Source organism: Molossus molossus, unplaced genomic scaffold, assembly GCF_014108415.1.
Source record: "Molossus molossus isolate mMolMol1 unplaced genomic scaffold, mMolMol1.p scaffold_m16_p_12, whole genome shotgun sequence".
Taxonomy (NCBI): domain Eukaryota; kingdom Metazoa; phylum Chordata; class Mammalia; order Chiroptera; family Molossidae; genus Molossus; species Molossus molossus.
The window spans coordinates 81473110-81501035 of NW_023425347.1; the positions used below are offsets into that span (position 1 = coordinate 81473110).

Below are 27926 nucleotides of genomic sequence, written 5' to 3' on the forward strand. Positions count from 1 at the left end.
TTCAGACACCCATGGCCCCTTCCCTCCAGCACGCATCGCTCCAGGTCACCCACTGCCTCGAGACCACCTTCCTAGGCTCGCATCTCGGGTAGTCTCTACTCCACACCCTTTCCTCGCGTTACCCGCCTCCCGAACAGCCCTCCTTCCTTCTGTAACGCCTACTCCTCCCTCTCCTGGCCTGCTCCCCGCACTCGTGCCTCGGTGCTGTCCCCGACCACGCCGCGCTCCCCGGCAGCCCCCTGCATCCCAGGCCCCCGTCTCCGCCGCCCCCGGCGCCATGGCGTGCAGCCTCAAGGACGAGCTGCTCTGCTCCATCTGTCTGAGCATCTACCAAGACCCGGTGAGCCTGGGCTGCGAGCACTACTTCTGCCGCCGCTGCATCACCGAGCACTGGGTGAGGCAGGAGGCGCAGGGCGCCCGCGACTGCCCCGAGTGCCGGCGAACGTTCGCCGAGCCCGCGTTCGCACCCAGCCTCAAGCTGGCCAACATCGTGGAGCGCTACAGCGCCTTCCCGCTGGACGCCATCCTCAGTGCGCGCCGCGCCGCGCGACCCTGCCAGGCGCACGACAAGGTCAAGCTCTTCTGCCTCACAGACCGCGCACTGCTCTGCTTCTTCTGCGACGAGCCGGCGCTGCACGAGCAGCACCAAGTCACCGGCATTGACGATGCCTTCGAAGAGTTGCAGGTGAGCAGGTTGGAGGGCCGGGGACAGAGGCGGGGCGCCCTGGGGGCGGGGTCAGGGCTGGACCGAGGGCCGGGCCCAGTCAGAATTGTCACGGGGCGGGGCCGCCGGCAGGGTCATGGCCCTATCAGAATTGGCACGGGGCGGGGCCTGGGCCGGGCTGCGGAGAGAGGCGGGGTGTTGGGCGGGGTCTGATCTTGACTGAAGTTGGGGCAGGTCGGTGGTTGGGGAGAGGTCACCAATGGAGTTGGGGAGGAACAAATGAGATAAAAACTGGGCCAACTACAGGCTGGGCCAGGGTTGGGGATAGGCTGAATCCGATCTGGGCAAGAGTAGGGCCACTGTCAAGTTTCATGGGGGCTGGACCTGGAGACTGGGCCCACATAAGAATGGTTCAGGACAGAACGGGGGACAGACAGATGAGAATGGGAACACACTCAGGGCTAGACAGGGGATGGAACTGCCTCTCAGGATGGGTCAGGATTATATGGAGAAGCTGAGCACAGGTGTGGGGGCCCGATGGGACAGACCTCAGTCAGGACCAATGGGGCAGTATCCAAACTAGGCAGGTCAGGGCTCTAAGTCTAAGAGGGGGTTTAAGATAGGGTCAGCAAAGTGCTGAGAGGGAGGGTTTGGGCACCAAGGGCCAGGCCGAGGTGTGTGAGGGGTTAAGGCTGTGATTCAGTCCAGATACTGTAAGAACCATTTGGGTTTAGAACAGAATAGAGCCTCAGGTTGAGAGTGGGGACAGGACTTGAGGACTCAAGATTTGGAGAATGAGGCCCTGAGGTGAAGTGATTTGAGAGGTAGGGTGTGGACCTGTAGGAGTCTCCAGAGGCTTTTGATAACCTCTTTGGCTCTGTCACCCACATCAGGACCTTTGAGGACTAAATGAACCAGTACATGCACGGTAACCTGAGCATAATCAGCCTAGGACTGTAATGGTCTCCCTTAAACCTTCCCATCTTCACTAACTCCTACTTAGTTCTCAAAGCCCTGCTCAAACATTCTCTCTATGTAAGCCTTCCCCAAGCTCCACTGGCCAAAACAACTAGCATTAGAGCTGCATTTCCCCTAATGTTCTCGGTTAATAAGTATGATGCTTTAAAAAGTAGTGTTCCAGCCCTGGCCAGTTTGGATCAGCAATTAGAGCGTCAGCCCGTGGACCAATGAGTCGCGGGTTCGATTCCAAGTCAAGGGCACGTACCTCGCTTGCGATTCCTCACTGGCCCTGGTTGGGGTCGTGCGGGAGGCATCCCATCAATGTGGCTCTATCACATCAATGTTTCTCTCTGTCTCTCTCCCTCCCTCCCTCCCACTCTATCTGATGATAAATAGAAAAGTATCTTTGGATGAGGAATAAAAAAAATAAACATAATTTTTTTAAAAAAGTAGTGTTCCAGATTAGCTATATTTGGGAAATATAGTGTATTCTCTATACACCCCTTGAAGGATCCTCTGTACATTTGCATATTAAAGGCTTGGAGAAACCTTATAACAAAGAAACTCATTTTACTGTATTTAATAAAATGGTTCCCAAGCTTATTGAAGCCTGGAATCTTTTTCTCAAGCTAAACCATTTAAATCCAGCAGCCTCATGTCTCTGGCCTTGGCATACCAGGCTAGCACACAGTTCCCCAAGAACAGGGACAGTCTCTTATTCATCATATCTATGGCCCCAAAGCCTGGCACAAGGCCTGGCCAACAGTACATATCAGTAAAGGGTGAAGGAATGAATGACCAACCTTGACCAGAGCTGATGGAGCCTTTGCAAGCAGAAAGTTTTTGATGCAAACATTTTCTGGAAATGCAGTGGGCTAACTTGGGAGAGAGGGAGCTCTCTGGCCCTCAAGATGCTAATGCATGAGATAAATAACTACTTTGCCCCATGTTGTAGGGGGTTCCCCCACCCCCTTATACATGAGTCCCTACAAGTCAGCCTGCACCTAGCAGATACTCATGGAGATGAGCGTTGGCCCCAGGAGAAGTGGCTCATATTCACCATTACCCCCTCCCTGTCCCTTTCATCCCTTCCAGTTGGGCTCTTTGAGGATGGAGAGCAAGAGCTGGGAATTCTGGGAGCTTGCACAAGGCTAGTATTGGCCCCCAACCTCCAGAGTTCCTTGTCCTAAGCACTGGTGTCCCCATCTGCCTGTCTGTGAAGTCACATAAACTGGGAAGAAGAAAGAACCTTGGACAGGACTGGGTGCAGGTTGTAAGAGTTTGAAGGGAGTCTGTCTGAAACCATCTGTCCAACCTCTTCATTATATAGATGTGGAGACTGAGGTCCAGACAGGTGATGTGACTTACCCAAAGCCACACTGCTAGACAATGAGAGATCTGGGCCAGAAAGCAAAGTCTGACCTGGGCCAGATCCCTCCCCTGCCTCTCATCCCTTCCTTTCCCTGTCTGACTTTCTAGTTGGAGAGGCCTCTGCCCTCAGAACCCTTTTGGTAAACCAGAAAATCAGAATTACTGTCTTTAGGTTTTTTTGTAGTCCATTCTGTGTCCTGACGAATACAGGAGAAGTTGAACATCCAAATGTTATTGAAACATTTTCATTCTTGGGTGAAAAGACAGGCAGGACTGCACTCACTTACCTTCTAGAGTGTTGCCCTGGGTCAGCACTTGCATTCCAAACCTTCCTTCAGCACCATCTGTGCAACTCAGCCAAGTCACTCCATGTAAGCCTTGATGCTCCCTTCTGCAAACTGGGGTCAGGATGATTCATTTCTCCCAGCATTTTCATGAGGCTGACCTGAGATGAACCTACTATTAGAGATTCTTGGCACATAGTGGGAGCTGGGTCAGCACACACTCCCGTTCTTTCTCCTACCTGTGAGAACTCGTATGCCCAGCTGGGGGAATGCCAAGACCTGCCTCTCTTGCCTGAGGAGGCCTGGCTTTGGTGCCTCCTTGGGCTTGGCAAGAAGGTGGCAGAGAAACATGCCTCCCCACTGGAGGGGTAAGCTCCTGGGTGAGGTTCACGCCACTCCAACCCCTACCTGCATCTCTCTCCTGGTGGGGAAGCAGGGTTCAGTTACTAGCTCTTTATGCACTAGGAATGAGGCTGAGCCTGTCCATCACACGCCTTCCTCTCCCAGCTGCAGGCTCCTGGGGCCCGGGATTGGGCCCCTCTCCTAAAGACAACAGACTTAGAGCTGGCAGGGCCTTGGAGATCGCCTGGTGCAACCTTCACTTGACAGATGGGAATGGCAGGCAGGGGCAGAGAGGTGGTGCTTGCACAAGGCCTCAAGGCCAGAGGAGGCTGGGCCTAGGCTCAGTCCGAGATCCCCACACACCCCGCCTAACAGTTGGTCTGGGGCTTTTACATTTATTATAAATCCCGGAGGCAGCAAACCAGGAAGGTTCAGAGATCTGGCTTTGTGTTCAGGCAGAACACATTTTCTGGCTGTGTGATCTTAGGAAAGTTACTTATCATCTCTGAACCTCACATTCCTCATTGACAGCATGGAGTAATGGTGTTGGATTAAACTGGATGACATCTGCAAGAACTTAGTACTGTACTTGGTACATTGTAAGCACTTAATAAACAATAACAGCTCCAGGATATTACATCATCTCCGCACTGTTGACATTTAGGATCAGACAAGTCCTTGTTGTGCAAGGCAGTCCTGTGCACTGTATGTCCAGCAGCATCCTCGGCCTCTCCTTACCTACTAGATGCCAGTAGCACCCCTCCCCACAAGCTGTGATGACCAAAAATGTCTCCAGTCTTCATCACGTGTCCCCTGGGGTGGAAATCACCCCTGGTTGAGAACCCAGGCCTGAAGAAGTCCTACTCAGCTGTCCAGACTCGGCTCAGATAACACTTGCCCCGTGAAGCTTTCCCGGACCTGCCAAGCAGAATTGCTTTGTACTGTCCAGACTCCAATACTGGGGTCAGATCCTGGCATCATCACTGAGAAGCTGTGTGTCCTTGGTCAGGTCACTTCACTTCTCTAGGTTTCCACCTGTTCATCTGGAACATGGGTGAGAGATGTTGTCAAGGCGACGGATGCTGTGTCAAAAGTGCCTGAGGTTGGCACAGAGTAGCGCACAACAATTCTTAAATATCTTTTCCCCCATATTATAGAGTTAACATAATAAACAGAGCTCTATAATGTAAAAGTTAAAGTTCCTTAATAGTCCCACCCCACAGAAAAACCTGCTTAGAATTGCTTTCTAGTTGTAGAGAACATTTGTGTAAATAGCATGTGAGTGTGTGTGTGAGTCTGTGTGCGCGCACATGCATGCTCATCCACCTTCCCTTTTTTATCACTGTTGAGCACTAGACCGCAGAGCAAAGGGGAGGGAGGGACCCCGTCTCAGCAGGGTTTGGGACTCCACCAATACTTCCTGAGCTCTAGCCTAAAGCCTGAGGCTGTACTAAGCGCTTTTCTGGTATCACCTCATTTAATCTTCGTAACACCCTGTCCAGTGGGTATTGTAATTTGCTCCCTTTACAGATAAGGAAACAGAGGCGCAGGAATGCAGTGACTTGTTCAGTCACCCAGCTAGCAAATATCAGGAGCAGGATTTGAAGCCAGTCCGACTGGGCCTCTCATAGCCTCCGAGCTGCCTGAGAGCCGCGTAGTTGTCTTGCCACCTCCCCACCCAATCCTGCCTGTCTTTGTATTTCAAGTACTCGGCACCGGGTCAGGCTAAGGACACAGTCTGTCCCAGCTGATGTACTGAGGGCAGGTGGCTGGATGTCATCTTGGTCAGGCATGGTATCCAGCTGTCTGGCCATCTCAGCTTCCTAACCTCCAGAGAGAGGATGGGATTCAGTCCCAGCCACCCCCTAGGGCCTCATGTGATCATGGGAGCTTTTCCCAAGGCCTCCTTCATGCCCAGGGAGACAGCAGTGGATCGACCTTGGATAGGAGCCTTGAAAAACTGGGCATGGTGATCCAGAGACACTGAGGCAGCCACACAGAGAAAGAATGGGGTCAGGGGACTGGGTTCGAATCCTGGTTGTGGCTTCCTCCATCTGAATGGAAGACACTGCCTTCTCTGCACCCTTTCCCAATCTGGGAAGTGGAAGTAGGAACAAGACTGTCCACTTAATGTGTAAAGAGGGAGAGAGAGTTGCTGCCTATCCAAAGACATAACAGATACAAAGGACAGGGAGGCAGCCTCTGCTGTTACTTTTCCCAGGAGAGGGCAGGATTTATGTACAAACAGCTGCCTTCCTGGGGGCGAGGCTGGCAGTGAGTCAAACCCAGAGCTAGCTGTTGGCATCTCCACTTCCCTCTTCACAGGTGTCTTTGGGCAGCCACCAATGCCCTGTTCATCCAGGACCTTGGGTAAGCACAGGCTGCAGTATAGAAACTTAGACTTGACATTTATTTATAGAGAGAAAAGGATCTGGTGTGGAGTGACAACAGAAATAATAACTGAATAAACGCTGGCCAAAGTTTATTGGGCACTTGCTGTGTGCCAGGTGCTGGCATCGAGTTCTCACAACAGCCCTTTATTCTCTCCCTGCTCCCTGAGTGGGACCCGGCACCACCGCACAGATGAAGACACTGAGGCCGAGAGGTCGTCACTTGCCCAAGATCACACTGCAAGTGGGAAGCAGAGCAGGGACTCCGACTAGGGTCTGTCTGGCTCAGAACCCCGCCTCCCACCACTATTCCAACTGCCTCGGGGAGGGAGCTCAGGAGCCATGAGTTCCACCCTCTCCCCACTCTCCAGATGGGTGAAGGGACTTGCCCAAGGTTAGACCAGAACTCAACTCTATGAACTCTCATCCAGCGGTGTTTGCACAGCATCGTTTACCTTCAAATCTGCTTGGCCCCTGGGCGGGGGTGGAGGACGTAGAGGTTGTCTGAGTCTGACTGGCACGGGACAGGCACGGAGGGGAGCACATGTCCAGGTGGCTTGTTATGGCTGGTGGGGAGGGAATAGGGGGGAAGTGACGCTTGGCCAGCTCAAGAATGGCCTTGAATACACCATTCCCAGCCCAAGGCGCTGGGATTGGATCCTAGAGGGTCTGGGGAGCCAGGAATGGGTTCGAGCAGGCAGGTGTGTCCCGGTCCGACCCGCTCAGGGGGTGGTGGGAGAGCCGGAGTGGACAGGAGGGTGGGGCTCGAAGACAAGATGCACGGGAACTCAGGGCGGGCGGGGCGAGCAGGAGCACCAGGAGTACTGGGCATCGAAGAGGCAAGTTCGGTTTGCCTTGCCGAGATTTCCGACACCCTTGGGTCCGAGAGGGCAGAGAGCAGCCCCAGGGCACAGAGGAGGGGAGAAGGCCTTGAGCACCTACGCTGTGCCAGCACCATGCTGGCCCTTTCGTAGGCACCGTCCTCGTCACAGCCTGTGAGTGGCTCTTCTCCCCACTTGACAGATCAGGCTCTGAGAGGAAGGGGTGCAGCCAGGATTTAAACCCAGGTGTCCTAATGCCAGAGTTCATGTGGTCCCCAATGGGCTGCACTGAACAGTGAGGGGGCTGAGAAAGGTCCGAAGTCAAGCGGAGATGGACTCCTGGGGCAGCTTTGTCCTCTGGGCTGGGAGAGGGGTGGCCACTCTGGAGAGGGGGTCTGGCCTCGAGGACATGTGAGCCCTGGCTCTCTGTCCTCCCCACCGCTGCAGTCCCAGTCCTGGCCCCTAAAAACCTATGGGAGCCCCAGAGCCTCTCCGCTGACATATTTGCATAGTTGTGCACTCAGGTCTGCACTAGCCCTGCCCCTGCCCCCTCTCCAGAGGAAGATGACCTGGAGAGCTGTGGCTCTGCCCTCCGCTTGTCCCCTCCTTTTGCCCTGGCTCTGAGCGGCCCCTGCAGAGTCCAGGTCCCCCAGGCAGACCTTCAAGGCCTTCTCCACCCTGCACCCTCACCCGAGCTAGCCCCATAGCCTTTTTAGCTTGTGACTCCGCCCCCCTGCCACGTACGTGTCTCCAGCCATCCCTACTGCCCCCACTGCCTGCACACACCAGGTGTGCCCCTGCTTGATTAGTTCTCTCCACCCGAAATGTTCGGGCCCCACCCTGGAGACTTGAAGGAACCCTGTCCATCTGTCCATCAGAAATAAACTCTCCTGGAAACTCCCCAGGTCTGAGTGTCTGTTTAACACATAATTGTAATTATTATGATGATAATGACAACAGCTAAGTGACAGAGCACATCCTAGGCTTCGAGTCAGGTCATGAATTAAGTCATCTAATCTTTCACACCACAGAGCCTGTGCTGAGGTGGAGGGAGGGTGTCACAGACACAGGCGCTGGCAGCCAGCTCAGTTGGTTCCTAGGTGGTCCCTCTGTTTATTCTGTTCTCCCTTGTTAGTTTCTGCCTCCCCAACTAACTGCAGACTCCTCAAGGAGCCCCCGAGGGACTGGTCCTAAGCCTGACCGCGGGTGAACAGACACGATGGCTGTATGGAACTGAGTGGGAGACAGAGCGGCCGAGGGTGTCCAGCACGGGTTTGGAGTCACTCAGAGCCCCTTACAAGCTGTGTGGCCGTAGGGCAGCTGCCTGACCTCTCTGAGCCTCCATTTCTCCCTCTGTGAGATGGAGGTGATAAGGCACTAACCTTGTGAGCTTGTTGTGAGAATTAGGTGACACACCGCCTGTGAAATCCAAACCCAAATCACGCCACCCCCAGCCTGCTGGTCCTGAGCTCTGGCGTTGCCAGTGCCCTTCCTCCCAGGTAGGGCTGTCACTTAGGGCTTATCAATAGCTTCAGGTTTCCTGTCTGACCTCTGCGGGAGTCCAGTTGGTTCTCCTGTGTCAATCCATGTGGCTGTGGGTCAAATGATCCCTGGGGCCCCTCCTGCTCTGACTGGGTAGACCTGAACACAGCAAGGGGTGAGGACATGGAGAAGTGACCGAGAAGCCTCATGTGGGACGTGGTAACCGCTCCATCTCCCGAGCACAGTGTATGCCAAGCTCTGCTATGTCTGTGTCCTCACAGCAGTACAAATTCTCTTATTTTTCCCTCTATAATATTTTAACTAGAAACTGAATTAATGAAACACAGTTGGATAAACATATTACTTCATATTTTTTTAAAAAACATGCCTGGCTTGTGATTTCCTATGAGGCTAAACACTTCTCACTATTATCTCATTTCGCCCAACCCTAGAAGGTATTATTACCCCCATTTCATAGATGAGGGACTGGGGCACAGAGAAGTTAGGGTACATGCCCAAGGTCACACAGCTAGTGTATGGCAGAGCCAGCCTCCTAACCAGGTCTGATGCCTAGAAGGAGCCACAAGAAGGGGGAAGGAGGGTTCAGACTGCCTCCCAGTCCTGCCATGTGAGTTCCAGGGTTTGGTCTTCCTAAGTTAGCTGCTCCCTCAGGCTCTGTAGCCCTCCTGGGGAGAGCTGCCTGCTTGGGGCGCTCTCTCCCCTCCCACCCTTTCAGAGGGGAGCTCTGAACCCTTCCCAGGGCGGATTCATACCAAAGTCACTTTGTGCCTGGCCCTGTCCTAGGTACTGAGAGTGTGACAATCTATCATTCCTGGTCCCTACCCTGGAGAGCCCACGTTCTAGTAGGTAACTTTGGCAGGTAACTTTGCAGTTAATATGCCGTGTGCACCATGATGGTGCGCTGAAGGGCACTGCCCAGAGAGGAGTGTCTGCGGACACTAGGAAGGGTTTGAGATGGATTCTCAGTGGAGGTGACATTGGATCTAGGTCTTGAGAGATGAGTCTGAGTCTAACAAGTGGAGAAAAATGTGAGCGAGCATCCTAGACAGAGGGAACATCAGGTGCAAAGGCCTGAGGGACAGCACGAGGGTGCTTAGTGCATCTAGAGCAGCACGGCCCAACAGAACTTTCTAGAATAATGGAAGTGTCGTGCATCTGTGCTGTCTGACACAGTAGCCACTAATCACATGTGGCTGTTGAGCATTTGAAGTGTGCGCCCCAGTGCAAATGAGGAACAGACTTTTACATTTTATTTAATTTTTGTTTCATTTTAATTTAAGTAGCCACATGTGGCTAGTGGCTACCATATTGCAGTGCTGGAGAAGAAACTTGGCGCTGGTGGTGGATGCCTTCGATGCCTTCATTGCCTTGTTCGGACTTGGTGCCCTTCTTCCCAGACAACATGGAAATCTCGCAGAGGGTGTGGGGGGAGAAACATGGACACATCTGTCGTTTACAACAGTGACTCCAGCTGCTCTGTGGGGCAGTGGGAGGGGGCAGGGAGGAGCCTGGGGCTACAACCCAGGAGCCTGGAGGGGCTGGGGCGGGGGTGATGACAGGAGGTGTAGAGGACAGAACTTGAAGACTGGATTGGTGAGTGAACAGTGTCAAGGATGACTCCCAGATTTCTGGCTTCACTGGCTGTGGGGGATGGTGTACCCTTCATTTAGATGGGGAACACGGGAGAAGGAGCAGATTGGGGTCCCCTAATACTTCCAGCGTTCACTGTGATGTTAATGTCTGTGTCCCTGTCTTCCCAATTCATCTGCCCCCGTCCTGAGGCATCATGGGGTGAAACGTGTCCCTTATCGCTCTCCCTGTTGCTGACACAGCACCCTGTGGGGCCCAAAAAAGCCTTAGCGTGTGTCTGTGGAATGGACAAACGAGTGTTCTGTTGCTCCTGGGGTCCAGGAGGAGGGACAGGCCTGCTGTCCTTGTTCCTCGCCCTGAAGGCAGGAAGGAAGTTGTCCAAGTCCCTCGGGTGCCCTGAGCAATGTTCAGAACACAGCCTCCGGGGCAGTTTTCTCAGAGACTCTGAAGAGCGGCCTGGGTGGCTGGGTCATTTGTGGACCCATGAGGACCACCAAGGGGGAGGATTGTAGCACTTGGCCCAACTCCTCAGACGTCTGTGTCTCTGCCAGACCATGTGAGCTGGACAGATCCAAGCCGTCAGGGTGGGCCTGCGGAGCAGTTCTGCACTCAGGTGAATGGGCCCCTCTGCTCCAACGACCCGCATGCGCAGGGATTCACTAGGAATGGCTTTCGCTAGAAGCAACACAGACCTGACTGAGGAGCTGAAATGAGATAGATGAGGGTGTGTGAAACACAGGTCTACAGAGAAGGACCGCAGGGCAGTGTGCTGGAGGCAGCTTGCACCGGTTCCCAGAGCTGACTGCAAACCCCTTCGCAGCTCCGGGTCCTGTGCCCGCACACTGATCGCTTGAAATGGGCTTTGGTGGGAGCGTTTACATCACAGAAACTGGCAAACACTGTACATTGGGACTCTTTTCTTTCCCTAGAGGGAGCTGAAGGAGCAGCTTCAGGCCCTTCAGGATAGCGAGCGGGAGCACACAGAGGCGCTGCAGCTGCTCAAGCGACAGCTGGCCGAGACCAAGGTGAACCTGGCCTGGACGCGGAGGCGGAGGGGGCCGGTTGGGCGGGGCTTCTCGGGGGCGGGGCCAGAGAGGACGGAGGGGGCGGAGACTCGGGCCTGCTGTGGGGGCGGGACTTAGGGGGCCCAAACTCCACGTGGAGGGGCGGGGCTGTGGGGGCGGAACCCAGGTTGAGGCTTCAGCAAAGGTATATGGGGTAAGCCTTACCCCAGGGTGACTGAGGGCAAGCATTTGGTTAGTGCGTGGATTAAGGGGGGGACGGTCCCTTTCTCCCTGCTTTGGGTGGAGGCTGAGGTGAGACTAGGGACCCTCAGGAAAAACCCTGGTTCCCTGCAGGGTCTTTTTCTCTCCTGCGTTACTAAAACGCCCATTGCCTAAGGACCCTACCCTGAGCATCTTCCCTTGAAGGGCTCCTGAGGATTTGTGGGCCAGCCCTGGTATCATCTCCCCTCTCAAACTCAGGCCATGGGATCATGGACTGCGAAAAATGGGGTCAGCCCTGGCCGATTTGGCTCAGCGGTTAGAGCTTCGACCTGCGGTCCAGAGAGACCCGGGTTCGGTTCCCGCTAAGGGCATGTACCTCGGTTGCAGTTTGTCCCCGGCCCTGGTTGGTTGTGCGGGTGGCAGCCACGCGATGTGTCCCTTTCTCATCGATGTTTCTCTCTCTCTCTCTCTCTCCCTCTCTCTCCCTCCCACTCTATCTGAACAAAAAATGGCAAAAATGTCCTCGGGTGAGGATAAAAAAAAAAAAGTTAAACTAATAGAATACTAAACACACACACACACACACACACACACACACACACACAATGGGGTCAAACCTTGCAGTCTCTAGCTACAATGAAAAGCCTTTTTCCTTGACCTGAGAGGAGGGATGTGAATTCTGGTGCAGCCACTAACTCACTGTATGACTTTGAGTAAACTGCATATTTTGGGGGCCCTGGAGTTCCTATCCGTACAGTGGGGACTCTGCCAGGCTCCTTCCAGCCCTTAAGTTCTGGAGTTCCCCTCACAAATAGCTCATTAACTGATGAAGGCTTGCTGTGCTTGCTGCCCTGTCTTTCTGGGACCAAGAACTGGGGTCCCAGGCCCGGCTGCCGAGCTCTCGGGGGGTTTCAGTCTGGCTCCCCTCCGCAGCAGGGGTGCCACTGCCAGCAGCAGCTGGAGCAGCGCCTTGGGAATGTGCTCTGGGCCTCGGAGGTCACACTGGGGCCCCGAAAGGCCGCTGGAGACCCAGATCTGTGTCCCAGCTTGGCAACCTGCTGTGGGTCTCAAACATTTCTTCAGAGAACTTTCCAGAGGGCCTCTGGTCAGGACCCTCTGCGGGCAACAGATGAGAAACAGTCACAGGACTCTGACCTGTTTGCTTCTTACACCTCAGTTTCCCCATCTGCCTGGTGATTATATACCTCTCAGGAAAGAGAAGCAAATGGAAGCCTCCATCTGGATGAGGGGGGAATTTTATGGTCTGTTTCTTCTCCCCAGCATTCTCTTCTTCTCTCCAGCCCCCCGCCCCCCATTGTTTTTCTCCCCTGACCTCTTCTCCCACTGATTTCCTGTCCATCTGTCTACCTCTGGGGGGTCCTGCGGGGCCACCTTCCCCTCCAGTTCCCCAGCCCTGCTTCCTGTCTGGACTAGGGTGTTTATACAAGAAATGCCTATGGATGCTTTGGAGGTCATATTTCACCTGGTGCCTGACTCGGCTTTCCTGCGGCGCCTGCTCCTCCAATGGCCCAGCCTGAGGGCCTGTCTGACCTCTCTCCCCAGGCCCAGTGTTTTCCTTGGTCGGCCCTGACTGAGTGATGCATTCTTGGCAGGCTGTTTTTCTGAAATGGCCCCAGCTCCTCTGAGCCCCAGTGTGTTCCCAGGGATGTGGTGGGCTGGGGTGGGGGCTGCTTTCCCAGCCACAGCACCACAGGGATTGGGGGTGAGGTGGGGGCGGCTCTGCTGTAGAAAAAAACCAAAGTAACCAGGACACATCAGTTAAGCTAAACCTTTCTCTGCTAGAAATTGTTTCCCACTCATTGTCTTACTGAGCCCCACAGAATGTCACCTCCATGACAGCAGGACTCCCCAAACCTAGCACAGTGCCTCTCATACAGTAAATAATTGTAGAACAAATGGGGGGGGACACCTTTTGAGGTAGGAACTGTTATCTCCATGTTATCAGCAAGGAAACTGAGACACAAAGAGGTTGAGGGACTGACCTGAGGCCCCAGAGCTAGTAAGTGGCCAACTGGGAACTTACTGTCCAGTTCTGTCGGAGCCTAGTGCATATTCCAGCCTCATGCTGGGGTGTCCTCAGCAAGATCTCTGGCTTTGTGGTCAGCAAGCCAGGTAGGTCAGGAAACATATTTGTCCCCTGGGGTGGCTGGCACTCTGATGTTCCACTTCTGAGCTGCCTTCTCCTTGCCTCTCCCCCTTTCTCTACCCATCCTCTCTTATCCTGGGGACACTGGGCTCCCAGTCTAGAAGTAAGATGGGGTCTGCACCCACCTTTGCAGAGCAATCTTGGGCAAGACCCTTCCCTCCTTCACCTCTCAGGCAGGTCCTAACTGCCACCAGCCTTGTGCCAGGCCCTGGGATGGACATGGGGGAGGAGGAGTGGGGGTCAGAGCTAAGGAAGACATCATTCCCATGGGGTAGGGGGTTGATCTACTCTGGGACCTACATAAAATGTGGGACAGTGCATCAAGAAGTATTTACGAAATGCTCTGGGGACATTTAGCTAACTGCCTGAAAAAGTTAAGGAAGGTATCACAGAAGAGATAGCTTTTGATCTGGGTCTTGTAGAGTAAGTAGGAGTTTGCCAGGAATAAACGATCTGTTTATTCTAGCCAGGTGGAATCGCAATGCAATGGCACCAGAGAGGTAAGCTGGGATGAACTGAGGATTTTGAATGCCAGGCTAAGGAATTTAGCATTTCACTAGTCACCAAGGAACCAAGAAAGGTTCCTAAACGCAGGATTGGCTGTGGCCCAGTTTACACATCAGAAGGATCACTCTGGCAGCCAGTTTGTTGGCCAAGACTCAGAGTTGACTTTGGACCGCGTGAGTCGGAGGGCCTGTGGGGTCCCAGGGGTATGTGTGGAAGAGGCAGGTGGAAAGATGAATGTGGTGCTCCCGATATATGCAATGCCCCCGATAAGGATGGGGAGCCATCCTCAAAGCAGGGAGAGCGGGAGATGATGGAGGGCATGTAGGAGGAGAATGGGAGGAGCTGGCCTGGACAAGCCCTAAGGAACACGGGTGGCAAAGAGGGAGCAGCCAGAGGTGGGAGGCAAACCAGACTTGCCATTAGTAGAGGGTGGCCAGTGGGCCAAATGCTGCAGAGTGGTTGAGGAGGAACTAGAAGGGGTGGCCATGGGGTTTGGGGACCTTTGGAGGGCAGTGGCAGATAGTGCAGGAAGGACAGGCCCCATCTTCTCCATCTGTGACCTGCCACTGAGGACGCCTCTGCCCTCCCTCGGTGAGGGGCTAGAGAGGCCTCAGGCAGCTCAGCTGTTGGCCCCCAGCCTCCCTCCAACCCTTTGTCTGTCTGGCGCTCTGGGTGGGCATGCGCAGGGAGGCTGGCCCACTGCCAGCAGTTCTTCCTGCAGGCAGGCAGCTGGGACACAGAGGGAACTGGCCCTAATTGAGCCTTTGTCAAGCCTCCCACAGAGCCCTGGACACGGCACACAGCAGGGTCCCTGACTCTGTGAACTCCCAGCCAGAATCCCACAAAGTAAAATCGCAGAGGCAGGCCCCACACACTGCGGCAGCCTGGCCGCACTTCTGTGCCGTGTGTGTCATCCTGACTCTGCTGCTCCCTCTTCCTGTTCTCCTCACCCGCGGGTAACATCCGCTTATGCTTCAGGCCGCAGCTCAGAAGCCATCTCTCAGTGAAGGCTTCTAGGACGTGTCTGTTAGAACCGACGCCTTTGTAATAACCAGGCTCTTTCTCTGGACCTCGAACAATGCCATGCATCATTTTTGAACATTCCCTCATGTAATCGTCACCATAACCCTGCAGTGTAGTTGTGTCACCATTTTCACAGATAAGAAAACTAAGGTTCATAGACATCAGGCAACTGAGGTTGCCATACTGAAGACCCAGAGCTAGGATCCTTACCCAGATTTTTGGGCACAAAAGCCTGTGCCCTTCATCACTCAACCCCCTCCTGGGCCTGGCATGCCCGTGGGGGCAGAGGACCATGGAAGTCCATACTTGCCTCCTCTGATAATGGCCGTAACCTCCAGCTCTTGTTCCTTGGCCAGAGGGTCTCGGGGCGGCAGGACAGGGTGAGTGACCACCAGGGTTCCCCTTCCCTTTCCTCTCTACATGCCAAGGCTCTCTGTTTCCTCCTCTCACCCAGGGATCACCCCATCTCCTCTCCCTAACATAACCCCTGATGACTGTCCCCCCAGTCTTCTACCAAAAGCCTGCGGACCACTATCGGCGAGGCCTTCGAACGGCTGCACCGGCTGCTGCGCGAGCGGCAGAAAGCCATGCTGGAGGAGCTGGAGGCCGACACAGCACGCACGCTGACCGACATTGAGCAGAAAGTCCAGCGCTACAGCCAGCAGCTGCGCAAGGTGCAGGAGGGGGCCCAGATCCTGCAGGAGCGCCTGGCGGAAACCGACCGGCATACCTTCCTGGCCGGGGTGGCCTCACTGTCCGAGAGGTAAGTCAGGGCCCACCTATCCGGACCTGCCCAAGATGGGTACCCCTCCCACCCCATGCGGGGTGGTGGGAATGGAGGCAGACAGGGTGGTTAGCAGAGAATCCATTCATTCAGATCCTTATCAAATGTATAGGACACCTGTTGTGTGCCAGAGCCTGTGCTAAAGGCTTACCTATACATAATATAGCATATTATATGTATGTTATATTAGAGGTTTACATATTACTTATAATAACATGGATATTATGTATAATAAATAGCCCCCTTGAAGGTAGTTACCACCATCATCCCCATTTCACACATGTAGAAACTGAGGCACAGGGAAGCTAGATCAGTGGCCTAAAGCTCCTCACCTAGTGTGTGGAGGAGCCAGGATTCAACCCCAGGTCTCGCTGGTCCCACTGCCACCTTTAATAGTAATAGCACTTAATTATTAGTTTGTTGATGATCAGTACTGATAGCTAACATCAGGTACTTGGTGTTGACATGAGCCAAACACTGTGTTCTACATTTTATATATGTTATGCCATGTAATTCTTACAACCTAGAAAGCATGTGCTATTACAGTACCATTTTATTTATTTATTTTTAAAAATATGTTTTTATTGATTTTTTTAGAGAGAGAGAGATAGAAACATTGATGTGATAGAGAAACATCGATTGGCTGCCTCCTGCACACCCCCTGCAACCTAGGCATGTGCCCTGACCGGGAATCAAACTGGCACCTCTCAGTCCATGGGATGAAGCTCAGTCCACTGAGCCACACTAGCCAGGCTACAGTACCCATTTTAAAGATGAGGAAACTGAGGCTGATAGCTAGAGAGGTAGGAAGTGGTACAAACAGGCACTTGAATCTGGGTCCAGCCGACTTCACACACATGACCTCACCCTATGTCAGCTGCCTTGAAGGTGGTTGTAAGGCCCCAGTGTTAGGACAGGAATCCAGCCCCCAGTGCAACCTGCTCTCCTGCTCTCCTTCCAGGCTCAAAGGGAAAGTCCATGAGACCAATCTGACATACGAAGACTTTCCAACCTCCAAGTACACAGGCCCCCTGCAGTACACCATCTGGAAGTCCCTGTTCCAGGACATCCACCCAGGTAAGGCCCTGCCTGCCTCTCAACAGGAGCCCAGGATGAGACAAGGATCATCATGGGCTGAAGCTAGATGGGGTACATCCAGCCCAGCCCCCTAAACACAGCAGGGGGCAGGGCAGAGGGGTGAAAAGTGCACCTCACTGAGCACCTGCTGTGTTCCCAAGCCTGTGCTGGACACCTGCACTGTCACTTGGCTCAGTGAATCTCATACCACCCCAGGAGATAGGTTCTGTTAGTATACCCATTCTCCAGATGAAGAGACTACGGCCCTGGGCAGTTCATTCACTCATTCTGTAAGGACAGTGTATAAAAAAGCACCTACCTCACACCAGGCACTATTCTAGGTGTTAGAGATATAGCAATGAGCAAAACAGGCAAAAAAATATAAATCCCTGCCCTCATGGATCTTACATCCTAGGGTTTGAGTGAGAAAGAAACAAAAGTAAATAAATAAAATACATAGTGTATTAGATAATGATAACAAATAAGGAAGGGGACTTGGGGATGCTGAGGTAGAATAGAGATTTTAGATAGGGGGTCCTGTTAGAAGACCATACTGAGAAGGAGGCACGGGAGTAAAGACCTGAAGGAAGGAGAGTGAGCCGTGTAGTCATCCAAGGAAAGAATGTTTCTGGCAACAGGAATAGCAAGTGCAAAGGCCCTGAGGCAGGGGCAAGCCTAGCATGTTCAAAGAACAATAAAGAGGCTAGTGTGGCTGGAGTGGAAGGAGCGAGAAGGGAAGTTGAGGTGAGGAGGTCAGGGATGGAGCAGTGGCCAGACCTGAGGGCCTGTAGGCCAGTGTGAGAACTTTAAATTTTATGCTGAGTGGGATGGGAGCCATCGGAGGGTTTGGGGCGGTAAGGTGACATGAGCTGGCTGACGTTTGTAAAGGATCCCTCTGGCCACGGGGTTGAGAACAGACTGAAGAGGGTAAAGGGTGGAGGCTTGGAATGTGGTTAGAAGACTTCTGCTACTATAATCCAGGTGAGGATGGCAGCTCGGAGCAGGGTGGTGACAATGACGGTAGTGAGGAGTGATTGGACTTAGGATGTACTGTGAAGGGAGAGCCAACAGGATGTGCTAATGGATTGGGTCTCACATGTGAGAGAAAGAAGACAAGGAAGCCTGCAGTGATTTTGGCAGAGGTGATCGGAAGGATGGAGCTGGGAGCATGAGGTGTGTGGTGCCAGTCAGATGTGTCAGTACTGATGTGGAGAAGGCGGGTGGAGTGGCACGTCTGTCACACAGGAGAAGGGCAGATGGGCACCCGCGGCATGTGGGCAGTATTGAGTGAGCCGGATGAGATCACCTAGGAAGTAAGGGTAGATGGAAGAGGGAGAGGGCCACTCTAACACTTGGAGTCCTGGGGCACTCAGGGACAGAAGGGGGACCCAGCCAAGGAGACTGAGAAGGAGCTGCCAGAGAAGTAGGGGGACCCTGGGATGCCCTGGAGGCCACGTGGAGAGAGTGGTTCCAGGAGGAGAGTGGCCAGTGGTGGCAAAGGCTGCTCCACCAGGTGTGGGGGAACCCGAGGGCCTAGCGACGTGGGGGTCTTTGGTGACTAACAAGAGCTATTTTGGTGCAACAGTAGGGTCAAAGCCTGATTGGAGGTCGTCCAAGAGAGACTGGGAGGAGAGGAAGTGGAGACAATGCTTTCAAGTTTTATTTAAGGGGAGGAGAGCGAGTGTGGCAGCAGCTGTTTGTTTAAGACAGAAAAAATAACAACATGTATGTGGGTGATGAGAAAGAGCCGGGAGAAGAAGGCAGAACTGAAGACGAAGGAGGGAGAAGTGCTGCAGTGTCAGCCAGGGAGCCCAGAGAAGGTAGAATAATGGGCACGAGCAGAGCGGCAGTGGGGGGCTCGTGGGAATTCCCCACTGGCGGCTTCACCTTCCCCAGTGAGGTAGGAAGCAAAGTCGTCGTCGGAGATGATGGGCAAACGGAGGTCATGGGAGGTTTGCCAAGAGAGGGAAGGTCTGAACAGTTTCTAGCAGCTAGCAGATCCGGGCCTTCCTGAAGTCACACAGCCCACAAGGGCAGCAGAGTCCAGCCTTCTGACAGCAGGGAAACGTGTGTTCCTGCGTCAGGCACAGTGTCCTTTAGAGGCAAGACAAGGACATAGGGGGGACTTCTCCCTAAGAGGCAGGCATTCTGACTATCCTTATGTTTTCAGGTGAGGAAACTGAGGCACAGAGCTATTAGGAACTTGTCCATGGCCACAACCTATAAATGGTACAGCCAGGATTCATCTGTCTGACCCCAGAGCCCATGTCCTTACCCACTAAGCTAACTTGCCATTCTCTTCCTCACACCAACCTAGGAAGGTTGCTGAGGCTCAGAGAGGCTCACCGATTCCCAAGGTCACACAGCAGTCAGAGCTCTTTCCACCTGTCTGCCTTCCTTCTTTTGATCTACAAACACCGAAAGTCCCCTGAGGCCAGGGGTCAGTGGAGACAAATGGGCAAACAGACTGTGACAGTCCAGCAGAATAAGGACTGTGTATGACAAGGGACTCAGTGCTGTGGGAGCCCAGAGGGGGCAACAGGAGGCTGTGGATGGCGCAGGGGAGGGGCCGGGGGATGTTGGACATCACTGAACAGAGTGTTTGAACAGAGTGCTGAAAGCTGAGGGCCGGGCCACTCAAGAAAGATGGGGCTTGGAGGTGCCTCCACCAGTCCCTGGGGTTGAACTGCATAGGCAAAAGCGGTGGGTGATCCCAGGATGTTACCAGTTGGGCCTTCTGGGTAGAGAGAGAAAGGGACTGAGGCCAGTCACTGAGCCTATGAATGCCAGACAGAGATGGGGCTCCCTCTAGGTGACTGAAGGCCTCATTTGACGTGATTAGTGATTTCACAGAAGTGAAAAGACACCTCCTAGTGCTCTAGGGCCTCGTTCACAACGGGGGCAGTAGTTGGGAGAAGAGCCCATTTTCCAGACTGGGTGGGACTCTGGGTTATCCTCCTGAGGCAGCGGTCTCTATGTGTTCCTACCTTTGGAGGGACCTCCACAGTGGGACCCAGCAGGGTGAGGACCACTAATGGGTGAATCAGCATAACACAAGGAGGCAAGAAGCATGTCCGAGGGTCCTGTTCCTGCCCCAGCCACTCACCAGGGAAGCCTTCGGGCAGTTGGGCTCAGAGCTCTGTGCTGCTGCATCCCTGTCACAGCTCCCAGAGGCAATCTGGGCATCTCAGCCTGCCAATCAAGGACCTGTGAGCCATATTCCCCCTCCTCCAGACTTCTACACATGCTGTTCCCTAGCCTGGAACCCTCTGTGCAAACCTTTGATGGCCAACTACTACCTCCTTCACATCTTAGTTTGTAAACGCCTCCTCTAGGAAGCCTTCCTGGATTTCTCCAGGTAGTCCTGGGCTTGCCTGGTCTCACTGTTTTGTCAGTGTCTGTGTGGCTGTCTCTCTCAGTAGACTGTGAGCTGGGTCTAATTCATCACTACATATACCCAGCAGCCAGTACTGTACATGTCTACTGATGAATGAATAGAACATGAGTCCTAGTCTCAGTTCTGCAATTAGAATAGTCCCTGTCATGAAGTACATACTCAATAAATACTTGTTGACTAAAGGAACTTGCCACACATTCTTCTTTTTTTTAAATCCTCACCCAAGGATATTTTTCCATTTATCTTCAGATACACTGTGAGGGAGGGATGGAGGGGGGGGGGAGAGAGAGAGAGAGAGAAACATCGATGTGAAAGAGACACATCAATTGGCTGCCTCCCACATGACCACGACCAGGGCAGGGGACCGAACCAAGGTCTGGGCCCTTGATCGGAATCAAACCCACGACTCTGGACTGCAGGCCGACGCTCTAACCACTGAGACAAACCGGTCAGGGCAATGCCACACACCCTCCAATAAGCTCTTCCTCCTCTGTAAAGTAGGGATGCTAGTGTTCCCTTCTCGACTCCCTCCCAAGAGAGTGCATGGTCATGGGAACTCTGCTTGTCCCAGAGCAAGGTTTCTCAGCCTCAGTCCCATTGACATTTGGGGATGGATCGTTCCTTGTTGTAGGGGGCTGCCCTGTGCATGGTCAGATGTTTAGCAGCATCCCTAGTCTCTACATGAGATGCTGCACCATTCCCCGCCCCGTTGTAGTAAACCAAAAACGTCTCCAGTGCGCCCTAGGTCCTCCTCGAGGCAGATGGCCCAGTTGAGAGCCACTGCCCCAGAGAAAGCTGCCCGAGGGAGCAGGGTAATGTGTGCCCTGAACATCCTGCCAAGGACAGAGGCCCCTGGGGAGTTCAGAGAACAGTGACCTGGTTAGCCAGGCCCCTTCCTTTGTCTGTAGGGCCTGTGAAGTCATTCTGGCTCCTCTGCCAGCTCCAACGCCCTTGTGTCCAGATGGGAGGGGCAGGTGCCCCCAGGGACCTAGCGCATGGATTCCAGCAGCTTCCTGCATTCCCCCCCTTGCAGCTCAAGCTTCCTATTGGCTCACCTGAGAACTCTCTCTAGCACCTGTCACTCCTCCTCATCCCTCCATCCCCTGCTCTGGAACCTCCACACTCTACTGCCACCCACTCCCCGTCCCACCCCTCAGCTGACATTGAAAACCTCCTCCAACTGCTTGGGCTGGTTGTCCCAGCTCCCAGACATCAGCTTCTTCCCCAGCCAGGCCAGGTGGCCATTGTCCCAAGGACACCAGACACTGCTCCCTTTTTTCCTACCACCTCCCTCTCCTGACCTGTTCTTTCCTCTCCGTTTATCTGAATTCAGTCATTTTGGGTTCTAGCACGTTCTCTGCCTCCCTAGCTGTGTGACCAGGGCAAATCGCTGCCCTCTCTGAGCCTGTTTCTTCATCTGTAAAACAGGGATCGGGAGAGTGTGATTTATCTCCCAGGGAAGGTGTGAGAGTTAAATAAAACCATTTCTTTGTGATAATAACCTGGAACTTAGTAAACGCTTGGAACCTGCTTGTCTTTATTACCATGAACATCAGATGGTTCCTCAGTCTTGCTGAACAGGCTTTCTGGGGCCACATAAAGAAAAGAACATGTGTGGAAAGACCTTAACTCATGTTCCAATGCTATTTCCACCCGAAGTGGCAACTTGAGCAAGCCACTGAACTTAGAGAAGTCTCCGGAGCCTCAGTCTCCTCTTCTGAAAAATGGGTACAGTAATGTGTGCTCCTGGGCTGCTGTGGTATTCCATCAGCTAGTGGGTGTGAAATGGGTTTTGAATGCCAGCACTGTGCAACTGAGGGCCTGAGCAGGTGGGGGACTGAGGGGCCAGCTATTCCAAAGGCCTGGCCAGAGGAGAGAGCTGATGGTGTCTCCTGTCCTGTCAGGTCTATGCAAGCTCAAAGCCACTGTCCTTGAGAACAAAGAGGCACAAGCTACTCACTGCCAAGCGAGGGTGCTGGGCTGTGGGGTTTCTCTGCCTCTTGCGCTGCTGTAGTGTGTGGTTAGAGATGGCCCGGAGACATTTCCTGGGGCCGCCACAATCCAAGCTCCTTCCCGAAAGCATTTTGACCTCAAGGTCTCAGAGTGGCTTTAATGGACCAAGAACCTACCTGGAGGCCAGGCAGGCTGCCTGCTTTTTTTTTTTTTTTTTTTTTGTCATTGTTGTTAATCCTCATCCAGGGATATTTTTCCATTGATTATTTTAAGTAGAGTGGAAGGGAGGAAGGGAGGAAGGAAGAGAGGGAGAGAAAGAGGGAGAGAAAGGGGGAGAGAGAGAGAGAGATCCATATGAAAGAGACACATCAATTGGTTGCCTCCCACATGACCAGGGCCACAGGATCAAACCTGCAACCCAAGTACGTGCCCTTGACCAGGAATCGAATCCGCGACCCTTCAGTGCACAGACCAGTGCTCTAACCGCTGAGTCAATCTGGCCAGGGCTGCTTTTTGTTTTTATAAAACAGTGTCCTGGGACGTAGGAAGGAGCCCTGTAAAACAGGAAACTCCAGGGGACGAGATGTGTTGCCCTCAGTCTGTCCCCTCTCCTGAGGATGAAGGATGGGTGGAGGGGTTGCCTGACTTCTAGAAGGGCCTTCTGGGTCTCTCTCTGATCTGAAGGCTGTTAGCCAGCCCTAGCCTCAGGGAAGGTGAGGGGGAGGCCTGCAAGGCAGGACCCTCTGTTTATGATGAGATGGGAGGCCCTAGAGGCAGCCCTCAGCCCACCCTTTGGGTGTAAAAGCCTCCTAAGAGTCAGGCCATGCCTTCTGTCCAATAACCCCAGTCCCCTACCCCCAGCCCTGCCCTGAGATGTAGGGTCCTGCCCCCTGTTGTCAGACCCCGCCCCTTAGTCCTGCCTCTATTACCAGCAATGCCCAATGAACGGCTGACCCCATCGCTAGTCCCTAGGCCCACCTAGTGAGTGGTGGGCCCTGCCCTCATCCAGACCCCTGGGCTTCTATGCCCTAAACCTGGCACTCGGTGCAGGATTTCCTCCTTCCTGTAAGCTCACCTGTCAGCCCCATCTTGGAACCACTGACCGCCCACGTGGCTGCGTCCTGGAGCGGCCTCCCCACTCACAGTGGCACCTAAAGTGGCCTGCACTGTTCTGCATAGGCTTAAATGCCTGGGGCTGAGCCCTCCTGCCTGTGTGCTAGTGTCCTGGTCCTTCTGCCCTGAGCCACAGTTTCTGCCTATCGCTGGTCTCCTAAAATCATCCTGGGCACCTCAGATGCAAGGGTAACTCCTGCTGCCCAGACCTTGGCATTGTGCCTGCTCTGACCCCATTCAATAGACACCTGAATATGACCCACATTCCACAGCCAGGAGGAGCGGCCCCATCTGATTAGATTCTCTCCCTAGCTCCCCACCCACCATACACATGCACATGCTTCCTACACCCCTCTCCACCCCACCTCCTGACCCCGCTGGGAATTCCTACATGCCATGTGGCAGGAGCTTGTGGTTCTGACAGGCTGCACGGTGACCAGTCAGATGACAGGGTAACTCTGGTTCCGCATCGTCTTTCTTGTGGCATCCCTCCTCAATGTCCCTGGATAGAGAACTGTTTCCACTGACCCCTCTATTCACAGGGCTAATGGTTTCCAGGCAGCCCTCTGAATTCTAAGAACAGGAAAGAAAAGTGTAAAATGAAAAACTGAATTCACTCCTGATAGAGCTCACAGAAGGGGCTAAATGTGGCAGCTGTTAGTGGATGTGTGGACAGAAACAGTTCAGGGCTGTCTGTTGCCGTCTGTTGGAGACAGTTGCCACCATTGAGGCATTTTATTTCTGCATGTACACAGCCAACAGAGGTGACTGAAGTAGGGGTAATGCTCCAGCCAAGTGTAACCATGTCCCTGCTTCACTGATAAGGAAAGTGCCAGCCCTGGCTGGTGTGGCTCAGTGGTTGGAGAGTCAGCCCAAGCATCACAGGGTCACAGGTTCGATTCCCTGGCAAGGGCATGTGCCTGGGTTGCCGGTTCACTTTCCCAGCCCCAGTTGGGGCACGTGTGGGAAGCAACCAATCGATGTGTCTCTCTCACATCAATGTTTCTCTCTCTCCCTCTCCCTCTCCCTCCCTGCTCCCTTCCACTCTCTTGAAATCAATGGAAAAAAATATCCTCGGGTGAGGATTAACAAAAAAACAAGAAAGTGCCAGAGAGCCAGATGCAGTCCTTCCTTTGCCCCAAGGAGGTGGTGACAGATTCCTCCTTCCCACCTTTCCTGCCCTCTGCCTTGCTAAGGCCTGGAAATGTTCACCCACACTCAGAAGGGTCACTTCCAGGGTCCCCCTTCTTTCGACTGCATCAGCTCCCTCAGGGAGGAAAGGGTAAACAGACTAGAGTTAGAGGACTGAGAGCCAGGTGACCCCGCCTCTGCTGCCTGCCCAAAGAGTAACACACGCCGGTCCGTTTCATTTGAGTCTTTCCAGAAATCTTCCCCATGCACTGGGCGCACGAGGGAGAGGCTAGTTGGATAATACACAGCCTTGCCCTCCTGGGAAGATGTGGGCACAGAAGTCTGTACCCTATATTGGGAGAGGGCACACAGTTAAAGAATCTCCGAGGAAAGCGAGCACACCTGGGTAACCAGGAAGCTTCCCAGAGGATCAGCCCTGGAGTGGAGCCTTGTGGGGGTTGCTTACAACAAGCAGAGAGGAGGCGCTAGAGGAACAGTCAGAGTGAGGGCTTTGGGGCTGAGGGGATGGGAAGTGGCAGACTGGAAGAGTGGCTGGGGCTGGATGCGCGTGGCCTTGATTAGTCCCGGCTTTGCTGAGTCACCAGAGACCAGTCATGTCTCTTCTGTGGGTTTCCATTTCCTCGTTTGTCAAATGGGAGAGTTGGCCTAGAACCAGTAGTTTTTCAGCTTTTTCAGACTCATTATCTACTTCTCATAACAAATCATTTTTAATGTTTCAAAGACAGAATGACCTTTTAACAATGTCAAGCAAATATATAACATATATACATATACCTACATGTATCGCTCTGGCTGTAATATAAAGGAAAGCAGAAGGAAATTATTTATAATAAAATATTGCGCCCTGGTCGGTTTGGTTCAGCGGTTAGAGCCGAGGACCAAAGAGTCGCAGGTTCGATTCCGGTGAAGAGCATGTACCTTGGTTTTGGTTCGGTCCCCGGCCCTGGTCAGGGTCGTGTGGGAGGCAGCCAGTTGATGTGTCTCTCTTTCTCTCTCTCTCCTCCCTCTCTCCCACTCTACCTAAAAATAAATGGAAAAAAATATATATCCTCAGGTAAGGATTAAAAGTATATGTACATTACATATGTCATTGTGTAGATGCTCACTCACCCCCACACTAGAAAACAATCAGGGAGTCGGGTAAAGCACACTCTGCCTCAAATGCAGCCCAGAACAGGTAGGTTGTTTCGGTTGGTGGCATTGTTCTTAGAGATGTAGTTTCCAAAAATGTGAACAATTCTCAGTGAAGTCCAATCAAAACAAATGTAGTCTTTCCTCAGTTTGCATGGTAGTTACCTTCCAAAATACTTAGTATATATGGAAACCATATAAAAAGTATTGTGTGAGGGAACATTTGAAAATCATTGGTGGGGTGGCCTGGGACTGCCCTATGCATTTTATTTTATTTTATTTTATTATTTATTTTATTTTACTTTATTATTTTATTTTATTTATTTTATTTTTTAATCCTCATCCGAGGATATTTTTCTATTTATCATCAGATAAAGTAGGAGGGAGGGAGGGAGGGAGAGAGAGAGAAACATCGATGTGAGACACATCGAATGGTTGCCTCCCAAACAACCCAACCACAACCGAGGTATCCTTGACCAGAATCAAACCCGAGACTCTTTGGTCTGTGGTCTGACGCTCTAACCACTGTGCAAAACTGGCCAGGGCTGCCCTGTGCATTTTATTCAGGACATTTAACATCCCTGCACCCCATCTTTGAGACATTCCAAACACCTCCCACAAATTTCCAAATGACCCCCAGGGGGATTATCCAGCCCTTGGATAATCTTTACGCTCCCTCCCAGCTTGGAAATTCTCTAATTCAGGACTTCATTCTGGTACATTCAACAAACTTTTATGGGGTGCCCACCACATGCCTTGCCCCAGACATCAGCCACGAACAAGCAGCCACAACTCCTGCTGCCCTGAGCCAAGTTGAAATCTGGAAGGACCTCAGCCTTCACCCTTCCATTTTACAGAAGAGGAAGCTGAGGCCCGGAGAGGCTTGTATTTAGCATCACACAGCCTCCTGGGGACCAACCAGAACACGACCCTCAGGGAGGTACTGCAGAATGGGTCTGCAGTCTTCTCTCCACTCATGTCTCCCTCCTCCATCCCTTGCAGTGCCAGCTGCTCTGACCCTGGACCCGGGCACCGCCCACCAGCGCCTGATTCTGTCCGACGACTGCACCATCGTAGCCTACGGCAACCTGCACCCACAGCCTCTGCAGGACTCGCCCAAGCGCTTCGATGTGGAGGTGTCAGTGCTGGGCTCCGAGGCCTTCAGCGGCGGCGTCCACTACTGGGAGGTGGTGGTGGCTGAGAAGACCCAGTGGGTGATCGGGCTGGCACACGAGGCCGCAAGCCGCAAGGGCAGCATCCAGATCCAGCCGAGCCGCGGCTTCTACTGCATCGTCATGCACGACGGCAACCAGTACAGCGCCTGCACCGAGCCCTGGACGCGGCTCAACGTCCGAGACAAGCTCGACAAGGTGGGCGTCTTCCTGGACTACGACCAAGGCCTGCTCATCTTCTACAACGCCGACGACATGTCCTGGCTCTACACCTTCCGCGAGAAGTTCCCTGGCAAGCTCTGCTCCTACTTCAGCCCCGGCCAGAGCCATGCCAATGGCAAGAACGTGCAGCCCTTGCGGATCAACACCGTCCGCATCTAAAGCAGTGGAAGGAACCGCAGGCACCAGGGCCACGGCCACCAGCAAGAGCCCTGCCCAGAGACAGGAGGCCTGGACTGCGGCCCCGCTGGGCCAGCCTAGGGTGGTCTGCCCTTCAGCCTCCCTTTCGTGTCTGTGAAATGGAGGCTGTGCCCTGTAATTCCTACGCCCCCTTCCAGCATTGATGTTCTCAGCTCTGACCTTGACGGGGATGCATCTTTGGTCCACGAGTGTAACACGGTTCTCCTCAGGGCAGCCCCTGCCCAACCCTCATCCCCATTCTCTGGGGCAGGAGACTGTCTCCCTATACCTCCCTCCTTCCTGCCCACACGCCCTGACCTCAGGATACGTCAGAGTGTGTTGCCAGCAGTTGGCAGCTCGAAAGATACTCAGAACTTTCTTAGGCTCCCAGACCTGAGACTGCCCCTGACCAAGCCTGTAATGGGCCACTTTACCCTGACCCCAGCCCACCGTGGACACAGGCAGTGGCTGGACCTAGCACGGCCTGAGAACCACCCTCTCCGTCCAAGGACCAAGAGCTCTACGTTCCCGCCTCCCTCCCTACAGGTAGAGCGGTGCTGTGGCCTGTGGAAGGCACCAGGTCACTGAAGCCACATGTTGCAGCCGCTATGCCACCACCTTCCTGCCCGCAGGTCTACAGGCAGGACGACGACACACCCCCAAGGCCGATGCAGAGCCCAGTAGCCCAAAGGCAGCTGCAGGACCAGCATCACTTAACAATGAGGCTTGGACGCAGGTCCCCCAGACCGGTGACCTGGCTAGGGTGTGGGGGAGGCTGCGGGGAGCAGTGTTTTCGGCAGGACTTGAGTCCTGGAATGGGCTGTGGGCTGGGACCTCTCATCAGGCTTTGCATCCATCTCCGTTAAGATCCTGTTGTAGAAAACAAGAGCTGCTGTAGCT

General features: G+C 53.5%; 1 protein-coding gene across 1 annotated transcript; it reads left to right on the forward strand.

Moving 5' to 3' along the window:
• The first annotated feature begins 11 nt into the window (after window positions 1–11).
• On the forward strand, window positions 12–27848 carry TRIM62 (tripartite motif containing 62). The gene is made up of 5 exons (XM_036256164.1): window positions 12–685; window positions 10855–10950; window positions 15355–15611; window positions 16594–16709; window positions 26458–27848. Exons 1-5 carry the CDS (start codon window positions 278–280, stop codon window positions 27006–27008), a joined length of 1428 nt encoding a protein of 475 aa, XP_036112057.1. The 5' UTR covers window positions 12–277; the 3' UTR covers window positions 27009–27848.
• The last annotated feature ends 78 nt before the right edge of the window (window positions 27849–27926 follow it).